The sequence below is a fragment of the Myotis davidii genome, unplaced genomic scaffold (genome assembly GCF_000327345.1).
Source record: "Myotis davidii unplaced genomic scaffold, ASM32734v1 scaffold17, whole genome shotgun sequence".
Taxonomy (NCBI): domain Eukaryota; kingdom Metazoa; phylum Chordata; class Mammalia; order Chiroptera; family Vespertilionidae; genus Myotis; species Myotis davidii.
In genome coordinates, this window is record NW_006288624.1 from 304,069 (window position 1) to 315,332 (window position 11,264).

Consider the following 11,264-nt stretch of genomic DNA (forward strand, 5'->3'; position numbering starts at 1 on the left):
GGTAGTCCAATTTCAATCCAGCAAAATTTCCACTCTTGGGAAACTGTATTAGGCCCTTCCCAGTCCCACCAACCATGACAGCAAACTGCTGGGCCAAGACATCACTGCTCGTCCCAAACGACAGCCGGTGTCCCGTCACCACGTTGGTCACCAGGACCCACCGAGACAAGCCTGACAGAGAGAGAGATGGGGCGGAGAGACAAGTGTCACTTGTAATCTGGGGGAGGGATTGCGGGATATGGGGATTTAAGGTCTGAAACGTCCTTTTCTCTGGGAACCTGGGGTGGCAGCCCTGGCTCACCTGTGCTGAAGCAGTTATTTGCCTGGATGTTCGAGGACCACGCACAGGACCAGGCCCCAGGGATCCGGAAACTACAGAGCATGCCAGGCCGGTCTCCTGCTGAGAGAAGCAGTGAGTGTACAGCATGGCTGCCCTCGAGGGACAGAGACCTTCCCTTCACGCTGCCATGTCAGTAACCACTGATTTGGGAAACCTCCAGGAACAGCTGCTCAGGGGCGTGCAGGAGGCAGCCGAGCAAGGATTCTCTCTCATCATTGATGTTTCTATCTCTCTCCCTCTCCCTCTGAAATCAATAAAAATATATTCAAAAACAAACAAATAAACTGTGGTGTTAGAAGTCAGGACAGTGGGCCCCTTTAGGGAAATGGTAATTGGGAGGGTACTGAAAATTCTGTTTAACTTGGGTGGTGGCTATATTTACCTTGTGATAGCTCATTAAACTACATACTTAAGATTTGTGCCCTTTATGTATGTTTTATCAATAAAAGAGTTTATTTAAAAAATGTTTTGCTTGATATTGCACATCTAATAATGTGATCTGAGACTGAAGCCCTCTGATCTGTGACTCTACATTGCCTCCCCGACAGCTGCTAGTCTTTCTGACACTTCTTCTGGACGTCAGGAAAGGTTTATATATTCATTCTCAGAACAGCCGCTTTTGACCAGGGACCCCAGAGAACCAGGGTCTTTTTTTGCTACCACAAAACCCAGGATGTTTTATGGGATTGAGCCCATAACCCGGGAGGCGGGGGGGTGGAGGGGGAAGGGGGCATGTGCCCTGACCAGGAATCAAATCGTGACCCTCAATCACTGACCCACATGGATCAGGCCACAGATTAGTTTTAAAGGCAAATTCTGAACTTCTCTTGGCCTGTTCATCTGTAACTTGGTATAATACCTGCCCCATACACTAGCTATTCAGTGAAATGCCAGGCCCTATGCCAAGTGTACATGACTTCATTTAACACTCCATGTAACCTGATGGGTGGGTATCATCAGAGGTTAAGTAATCTGTTCAAGTTGGGATTCGTGCTGGTCTGCCTGAAGCCTGTACTCTTAGAGGCCTGACCCTTGTCTAATTGATCCTAATTCCCTGAAAGGCTGGAAACTTAATTTTCAGAATGCTGCCAGGAAGAAGTCCAGAATTCTGAACTGCCTTCAGCCAGAGAATGTAAATGTCCCTAATAACACCAGTGGGCCACACCTTTGTGAATGATCTGTACCAGCAGCTCAAATGTTTTGATTTCTTGCATTGATTACACATACTTTTAAGTGTTCTGGCCCCTGAAATGACCCAAAAGAAGGAAATATGTAAAGGTGCCAATGCATCCCTGACCAGTGTGGCTCAGACAGTTGGGCATCGTCCTACGCACAGTTTGATGCCTGGTCAGGGCACTTGCCTGGGTTGCTGGCTCAACCCTCAGTAGGGTACGTGCAGGAGGCAGCCAATCAATGATTCTCTCATCACTGATGTCTCTCTCCCTCTCCCTAAAAAGCAATGGAAATATTTTTAAAAAAGAAAGATGCACCTGCTTCCAGTACAAATCCTGGGTCAGGTGTAAGGACTCCTCACAGGTGCTTGCCGTCCCCACCCTGTGAGCTCCGACTGGTTCACTCAGCCTGTGGTTCCCACCCTCCTGGTCCAATCCTTCGCCAAGGAGCTTCTGGTGTTGCTGGCTGTAGCCTCGGGGAGGCAGAGGACAGAGACCTCTGTCACTGTATCTCCTTATTAAAAAAGGGGGGGCCCTGGTACCTGGATGACTATTGACGAACAGTGACGCTGGGAGCAGGGTGGCACAGCCCGGAGTCTCCGCAATCCCCATGAGGCACAGCCTGGAAACTCTGTTAAGGACAGTCAAGTACAAGCTCTCCTCTGGGAGGAGAGTGGGCATCGGTGCCCTTCAAAGATTATAAAAATAACACCCACAAAGCCAGACTGAACACTCAGAGTTCCCACATTTAGTTTCAGATGTTTTTAAAGGAAACAATGTCACAGACACAGCTAACGGCCCCCTCTAACCCCTCCCAGCCCAGTTCTCCCTTTCCCTCACCCAGAAGGAAGCACCGTTCTAAACTGGTCTGCGTTCTAGGCCACGTTATCCTGCCACAGCACATTTGTCCATGAGCAACAGAAAGAATGTTACTGTTTTAAAAACAGATGTAAACGGCATCACACAGACCAATCTCCACTGTCTTCTAGATTTATCAGCGTGGAGGTTTGTAGCCCCAGCTCCTTCATTTACACCATTCTCTGTATAAATGCATCGCAACTGATTTATTCGTCTTCTGCTGGGCACTTAGGTGGTTGCTTCTCTTTTTGCTCTTCTGCTGGAATGAGTGCCTTCCTGTCTCCCAGGCCCATGTGTGGGAGCCTTTTCTAAGGTAGTGTTTCTTAATCCCAGAGTAAGAATTTAATTCTACAGTACTACATGCCATACACACACAAATATTTGAAATAAAAGTTTATAAAATATTAGAGGTCCGGTGCACAAAATTCGTACACTGGGCGGGGAGGGGGAAGGGGGGGAAAGGGGGTTTTCCCTCAGGCTGGCCTGTGCCCTCACAGTCCAGGACCCCGCTCCTTACCACTCGGCTTGCTGCTCCTTAGCACTGCTGTGGACTGTGCTCGCCAGCCCTTTGCCCGGCTTCTGGCTGAGCGGCGCTCCCCCTGTGTGACCTCCTACATTGAGTGCCTGCCCCCTGGTGGTCAGTATGCATCTAGCAACCGGTTGTTCTGCTATTCAGTTGATTTGCATATTAGGGTTTTATTATATAGGATTTGCCCTTTCTAAGTATGAAACTCATATTTTCTAGTCTATTTCACTTTAGAAATGCTGCTCACAAATTCCTTTCATAGCCCACTGACAGGCCATGACCTGCAGCTTGGGAGGTGCTCCTATGTCTATACCTGGGGTGGATGGGCCTGTGGGTTGTAAGGTTCTTGCATCCCCAACTTCCAACTTAAAGTGGTTATATCAATGCACTTATCTAGCACTGTTCCCCATTCTCCACATCTGTCAGATCTTGGCACTATCAGACTTTGAAAATGTGTGCTTATCTGAAAGGGTAAAAATCTTCCCCATTATTTAAATTCGCATTTCCCTAACCATAACTGGGTGTACTGATTCGTCTGATTAGTCATGTGGGTTTCCCTTTTGAACTGTCTCTTTATATTCATTGCCTACTTTTCTATTGTACTGTCTTCTGATTGATTTGGTTCCTCTCCCTTTCCCTTCACAGCCTAACTTCTCTCAATCAGAACCTACATTTATCCCCACTCCTTGCCTTTCTTTCACTCAACTCACTAAAATCCAGGTATGACACTTTTCCAGTAAGTGTCCTCCCCAAGGTCTCCAATGAGCCCGTTTCTGAATCTGACGAACACCCTCCAGTCCTGTCCTGTGGTCATGCAGCACAACTTCTAACTACACCCTCCTTGTTCTCCACACCACCTCTCTTGGAGTTCCATCTTTGGACTCTTCCGAACACCAGCATTGCCTGGCCTGGGTCCCAAGCCTCTTAGAAGCGTGCCTCTCCTCCACTCCTGCTCCTCACTCACTCCCTCTCCACTGCCCACTTAATCTTGCAGCAGCCTTCTGTCTGAGGTCTCACCGTCGTCAGCCTGTGTAAGAAATGCCTCCATGATCACAGTCTTCCATGGGCATCCCACATCCCTGAGGATTCAGTCTTAGCCAGAGACATCATGGATACCCATGTGCATGGTCTCCTGACTCTTTCTCCTGATGGAGCACTGGCCCCTTCTTTCCATGTAGGAATCACCTCCAGGCAGGCTGACCCAATACCTGCATCCCTCTTACATCCAGCTGCAACACAGACACCACTACAGACTGATCACCTGGGGAGCTGCCCACCTCCAGCACTTTGCACAGGTATTGTATATGCTCAGTAGATGTTGGGGGAATGAATACACATACACACCTCATCAAAAAATATAAATATTTGCAAAGCAATCAGGCAACATTTTTGGCAGTCTGTCTGATGCGTGTGTGTCATGTTGCCCTTAGATAGTAAGTATCTCTAGTGTGGAGGGCTATGATGTGGGGAAAACGTCCTTACACATGCACTTTCAGTTACGTGGCTGAAACCCAGGTTACAGCCAAACTTTGGAATGACTTACAGGGCCAGAATTGTAGATTTAATCCTGTAACAGGCCACAGGTTAACAGAGAGCCCAGCAAGTGTAGAAGAGAATTTAGTCTAACCTTCCACCACTCTTTGGGGGAAATGCAGAATGCAGGTCTCAAAAGGTACCATTTTGGTAAGGAAGCAAGCTCCATGTTGTGCAGAGCAGCAGGTGCACAAAAGCCTGAAGATTAAAAATGCAGAATGCAGGTCTCATTTTGGTAAAGGAAGCAAGCTCCATGTTGTGCAGCAGGAGGAGGTGCACAGAAGCCTGAAGATTACCTGAGATGACCACCAGAGGGCAAGCCGCTGGGCAAGCAGCAACAGACCATACTCTTCATACTCTTCAAACCCAATTACACGGATTTCTATCCTCTTCTCAGCCCACAGAAACATGAAAAAAATACCATACTGTTTTTAAATTTAAAAATGAGAGTGAGGTTGTTGTTTTCTCTCACTTTTAAGGGTTGGCCTCTTCTGTCCTCTGGTAACTTCATCACAGTCATGGGTGGTGCCATCACCCCAAAAGAAAGCCACATAAAACTTTCAATTTACCAAACACAGTTTTGTTTGTCTATGTAAAATTTATAATCAGATCTCTAATTTAGGCTCTAAAACCCTCTGAAACAGAGTCACTGTCATACATTTAAAAACAGGTTCAGATTCAGCCATCATTTGTTGAGGACCCATACATGCCAAGCACTGTGCTAAGTGCATTCACAGATGTTAACTGTTAACCGCATGGCAACTCATGAAGTAGGTGTTGGGTACCAGTGGCCATCATTTTAATAACTCATTTATTATGGAAATGATTCAAGGCAAGACTCATTAACATGTGGCTTTGGCTTGGGGTCATACAATATTCTTTTGTGAATCACCTGTTGGACAGTTGTCCTATGTATCGAGAAACCCCATGGACCCCAGACGAAGGGCCCAGCTACCTTGACACTGCACTACTGTGCTCCCAGCAAAGAAGCCCTGATGGCTCTCTGGGAAGGCAGAGAATGAAGAGTGCTCCAAAGAAGGCCATCTCCGCAGGAACCCCAGGTCCAGAGCCCACAGGCCCATGCCCCATGCCAAAGGAACCCCCTTTCTCTGATGCCTGCCTCAGCCCTCACCCCCCAGGAGGCCCACCCAACCTCGGGATGACTGCAGCTCTTGTTCCTACCTCTGCTTCAGGAGGACTGGGGATTTCTTCCCAAGATTTTACTGTTCCTTTCTCCTTTATTCTCTGCTAAAGTTCATAGTGACCTTAAAGTCACCCTAGGACCTCAACTACTTCCCTGAGCAGCATGGGAATCCTTGTCTTCTACCACGTGCAGTGCTCTTACTGGAAGAGTGAAGTATGTGCAGACGGGTCTAGTCTTCTGACTTCTAAGATACCACTTTCCAACCCCACCAAACCTCTTCATCTGCCAAAAGATACAGAATGTGAGAATCCAAGTGATTCAGCGAGGCCCAGCACACAGAGTTCACCTGGTGAGGAAGCACATAGGAGGACGGAAAGATTGGTCTGACCACCAACTCATGGAGACAAGCAGATTCTTTCTTGTGGAATAACTTGTGGGGATAGAGCTCCCCTTTAAAAGGGGCTGGAACAAGCATTCTGAGAACAGGAAGCTCCTGTCCTAGCACACAGAGCCTCAAAGAGGAACAGGGAGGAGGTAGCGCGTAGGCCTCAGTCCTGCATGGGCCTCACAGTGAGACATCTGGTAAACCCTGTAGGGCAGGGATGACTTCTCTTCAATGGCAGGAAACACACCTAACTCTGAAGGCGTACTGGATCTCACTTTACCCAGAAACCATTCCCATATCTTGTGGCTCATATCCCAAAGAACAGAAAGTCACAGCTTCTTACCGTATAGACGCAGCTATCACCCCACTGCAGTTTCAAGGTTACCCCTTAGACATCAAGCTTTTCACATTTATGTAAACCTGTGTCAGCCATAGACTGGCTAAGCGACTGACACATCGTCCTGACACACTGGGAGGACCCTCCACCCCGGCTACTGCAGCCCACCTCCCAGGAACTGTGTGCCTTGTGTGGGCTCCTTCGAACCAACTCAATCCTCTTGAAGGGAAGTCCGTACAACCAGCTAAGGAAGCACCACTTCAAGTCTTCCCACATCTAAATTCTTTTCTCTTTCAAGACAAGGAACTCCTGAGGCCTTTGCTTCTTCCTCCATGGTTCTCAGGATCTACAACTCCACTTCTCCCTTGGGGAAATGAGGCACAGAGCGCTGGCTTCCACCCCAAGTTCTCTTCTCTATCTGACTGTGGCTAACCACTGCAGTGCCCCGGCCCAAAGGCACGTGGGCTGCAAAGCTGAAGGGGAGGGCCGAGTACCTTCCGGTTGGTGAAGTAGAGGTTTTCGTGCATATGCACCCGGAGCGTGGGGGTCTTCAGACCACGCAGGCTGATGATGCCGTACTTGGAGCCTCCAACCTTGACATCATTCACGGTGAAGAGCCGGTCACTGTTTGTATCCGCCTGGAAAGGGAAAGTGGCTTGTAGGTGACTTCGCAGGCCCAACACCAGTCTCTCACAGCCCCGGGTCTGCATATTCACCAGGTGAGAGCGCCTGTCCGTGAGGGAGCGCGGAGATGACCTGAGGGGAACTCACTGCAAGAAAGTATTCAGGTCAAATATCTCCCCAAACACATACGGGGGGAGTGAGTCCTGGCCCCTGACACCCTTATGAGGAAGGGCTCTGCTACTGAGGTCTCCTGGGGCAAGATGTCAAGGGTCAATTCTGCAGCTTCAGCCCCTGGTCCTGTTAGGAGATCATCAGGCTGAGGCGCTTTTTTAAAAAATATATATATTTTTCTTGATTTCAGAGAGGGAGGGAGAGATAGAAACATAAATGATGAGCCATTGGTCGGCTGCCTCCTGCACGCCCCTTACAGGGGATTGAGCCTGCAACCCAGGCATGTGCCCTGATGGGGAATCGAACCTTGACCTCCTGGTTTATAGGTAGACAAGCAACCACTGAGCCACAATGGCTGGGTGAGACACTTTGTTTTGTGTGTCTCTCTCTTTCTTGGGTTTTCCCTAGGCCTCAAGGAAAGACAGGGCTTGCTGGGCAGGCCATACTCTACTGTGACCTCGAATCCCGTCTACCTGAGCAGGCTGGCTCCTGCCGTTTGCAGTGAATCCTCTGCCAACATTTCCTGGACCCTGGACTCAAGTAGTTGGCCCTGGCTTCCAGCCTGGGTCTAACCAAGAGAAGAGGAGATTTCTGCTCCCTGTAAATGGCATGATGAGGGTGGGGGTGCAGGCCAAGGGTCACAGGCTTACAGGCCCCTCTACTCAGGTCAAAACAGCAAGCAAGGGAGTAACCTGCTGTTGCTATTAAAGACACAGGAGCACTAGGGTTGGCCACCAAATCCTGCCCAATATAGGGAAGATTAGATGCTCCCGAACCACTGTGTGCCCTTCTGATGGGTCTCAGTCAATGTGAGGCGGGCCCTGATTCTCATGTCAAATGACAGAGCTGTAGTAGGGGGGACAATGGTCGCCGTGGCCTTCCTTGCCAGTTTGGCACCTGCCAATGGATAGCCAGTAGGTGCCTGTTAAAACTATAAAACCTAGTGGACACCTGCTTTTATGCAACTGGCATCTACACAGCCAGGCGTGATGGGAGCCAGTGCCAGGGCATAAAGTGTCAGGCACGGCAGCAATACCCCCGGCATCCACATGTGGCTCCCTCCCACTCACCATTATGAGGTTAAATCGGTCACTTGCCAAAGCGGAGGGATCGGAGCTGTGAATCTCAACCTTCTTCCTCTGCATGCAGCTCACTCGCAGCTCATGGGCTAAACTGCAGGGGAAAGAGAGGGGCGGGGAGGGCATGGGCACCACACCTGGACACCCATGAGGAAGATTCAGAGCATCTGCCCTGCCCCACACCCTGAAGACCACCTCACCTCGTTGGCCCCCTCCCTATTATCTCTCAGCAACGGAAATGAGCAAGATCCCAAATAAATCCAGTTTTAGAACTCTCAGGAAAACTAAAGCAAAGAAATAAGCAGCCCATTTACAGGATCAAAGAAAGTTAGAACTCGAGGAATCTGTTTTGGGATCATCTGGTACAACTCTTTTTAAAAAAATATATATTTTATTGATTTTTTTTACAGAGAGGAAGGGAGAGAGACAGAGAGTTAGAAACATCGATGAGAGAGAAACACTGATCAGCTGCCTCCTGCACACCTCCTACTGGGGATGTGCCCGCAACCAAGGCACATGCCCTTGACTGGAATCGAACCTGGGACCCTTCAGTCCGCAGGCTGACGCTCCATCCACTGAGCCAAATCGGTTACGGCTGGTACAACTCTTTCTCGAGACCAAGAGAAGGTGCCTGAGAAATGAAATACGCTGAAGGGCACAGACCCAGCTAATGGGAAGAGCCCAGGCATGCGGCCGTCCATCTTACTGCCCCTTCCCCCTCCACGAAGGAGAAACCATGTTTTAAAAAGAAGAACAGGTCTTTTTACCGAGATATTTATCTCTTTTCGGGAAATGAAGGAGAGGCAGGCTCCTACCTGCCCTGCCTCATACCTCCTGCAGGGCTGGCCTACAGGGAAGGCTGCCTTGCTCCAAGATGAGAGCTGTGTCCCCTATAAACCACCCAAACTCAGGGTGTTTCTTCCCCTGTCCACACAGAGTGGGAGGCAGCAGAACACAGGGGTTAGGAGCTCAGGTTTGGGAGTCAGATCCCATCCTTTCTAGCTTTACCTTGAGAAAAATCACTGCACTCTGAGCCTCAGTCTCTTCTAGAAACCAGAGGAGGTGTCTACCTATCTCACAGGGCTTTAGTTAGAAGTATATCAGGAATCACAAGTACTTAAATAAAGTTTAGTGCACATACATCTATTTAATGTTCCATTTTTTGTAACTGATTAGGTAAAGAGAAAAGGAGGCAGAAATCTCACAGGAATGAAGTGATAAGACCTACTACTAAACTAAACACGATTTATAAGTAACGGAGAAAACATCCTGAGAAATGTCCGCCCAGTTTCTCTGCCTAGGTCCCCTCTCCTCTCTCTGGCCTCCTGCAGACGTCCGCCCCGTGCTCCAGGAGGGATTCTCTCAGGGCGGGTCCAGCAGCAGACGGCAGGCTGTGAGCTAGAGCTCCTCAATTATGAAGGCTCCTCACAGAGCAGCTATGAGCTATGTGGTCTCCCGATTGGATTCTTGGACCATGGAAATAAGAAACAGAAAAAGAATATTCGTGAAGAGGCACTGACTTACCGGCAATAACTGGTGGCGTTGAGAAAACCCAGCTTGCTTTTTTGTAACAAGGAAGTGGCATTAAATCCCATCCTGGTTATTTTCTAAATTAAAGAAAAAAAAAGATAGATTCAGTGAAGTTTTATGTTATACAATAATAGAGAATATTTTTAGTTCCATAGGATGCAATGAAGAAACAGGTACTAAATTGGCAGAAATTATATGCATATAAACCGATGTTCTCCTTGGCTGGTCTCCCATCGTGGCAAGAGGAAAAGCCTAGCCCTGGCCGGTTTGGCTCAGTGGATAGAGCGTCGGCCTTTGGACTGAAGGGTCCCGGGTTCGATTCCGGTGAAGGGCATGTACCATGGTTGCAGGCACATCCTCAGTGGCTCGAGGTGTGCAGGAGGCAGCTGATCAATGTTTCTCTCTCATCGATGTTTCTAACTCTCTATCCCTCTCCCTTCCTCTCTGTAAAAAATCAATAAAATATATTTAAAAAAAAGAGGAAAAGCCTATCACAAGCAAGAATGTGTGACTGGAAGGTCTGCTCAGTGCCTCTGTCCAAGCCCCCCAGTCAATCTGTACCCGGGAGAAGCCACCACGCTAGCGAGTGCAGGAATGGCCCTGGACACTCAGGTCTGCATCGTGCTTTCCATTCGACCTATGGGGCCCCGGGGCCCCGGATTTTCCATTCTGTTGCCCCGTAACCATCCAAATGTCCTGGCATCTAAGAAACCCTCATATCCAAACCATGTACCCTGGTTTTCTATTTAAAATATACAGTCACTGAAACTGTATCATGCTGCTTTTCAAGATCCCCCAGGGAAGGACAAATGTGAGAAGTACTGATGAAACACTGCAAATTGGGAAAATGGAGTGGGAGGGGATTGCTCGCTTGTTCTGTTCTCTTCATCAGGTTCCTGTCAGGGAAAAGTCACCACCACATCCCAGAAGTGCACTAAGCGGAGCGTGCAGGGGCGCTGAATGGGCACCTGCCTTCAGCCGTGGATGCGGGCTGGCAGGGGTGCAGGGGACAGGTGGCCCCCCGAGCGTGGAGCTCACCTTTGTCTGCCTGTCCTCTTCCTCCAGCAGCTGCAGCCTTTTGTCCTCCATTGCCTTCTGCTGGATGCCCTCCTTCGTGAGGGGGTTGCAGTTGTTATGTCCAGGGAGCAAGCGGAAGTACCGATTCTTTTCGGGGTCAAAGTAATACCCTGGTAGATCTTTAGTCAAAAGAAATAAAATCCAACTTAAAACACTGTGACCTGACCCTTCTAGAAAGGAGCCCAGTGGCCTGTCCACCCCCGCTCACAGTTGCCTATCTTTTCTAAAGGGCGGGAGGGGGGCTGGCACTGTCAGTCACCATCCTGGGCCCAGTCCAGGGATGAGGGGTGCTGTCTGCCTCAGGATCACAGTGTCTGGCGTACCCAGTTCCTCCCTTTCCTGTTCCCATTTGCTCCCAGAATGTCCTCTAAGCCCGAATGAGCTGGTAACACACATGGAGTTCACCCTCATGCAAGTGCAGACACACAAGAGGAAGGGCGGCCTGAACAGACATAACCAGCTGACGAGTCAGGACTAGGTTTCATCTT

The 11,264-nt window shown here is 49.1% G+C and overlaps 1 protein-coding gene across 3 annotated transcripts in view; it reads right to left on the reverse strand.

Annotated features, from left to right (window-relative positions):
* The window catches only part of DCAF4 (DDB1 and CUL4 associated factor 4), a 25,136-nt gene that overhangs the window by 3,532 nt on the left and 10,340 nt on the right, over window positions 1-11,264 (reverse strand). For 2 of the 3 annotated variants that reach the window (XM_006760716.2, XM_006760714.2), the window contains exons 4-11: window positions 10,738-10,895; window positions 9,694-9,776; window positions 8,161-8,263; window positions 6,790-6,933; window positions 5,870-5,919; window positions 2,055-2,134; window positions 302-400; window positions 74-171 (exon numbers count right to left, since the gene is read on the reverse strand). In XM_006760716.2, the coding sequence (XP_006760779.1) occupies window positions 74-171; window positions 302-400; window positions 2,055-2,134; window positions 5,870-5,919; window positions 6,790-6,933; window positions 8,161-8,263; window positions 9,694-9,776; window positions 10,738-10,895 (815 nt within the window). The remainder of the gene's footprint in view (window positions 1-73; window positions 172-301; window positions 401-2,054; window positions 2,135-5,869; window positions 5,920-6,789; window positions 6,934-8,160; window positions 8,264-9,693; window positions 9,777-10,737; window positions 10,896-11,264) is intronic. The other variant, XM_006760715.2, reaches the window with a different exon arrangement.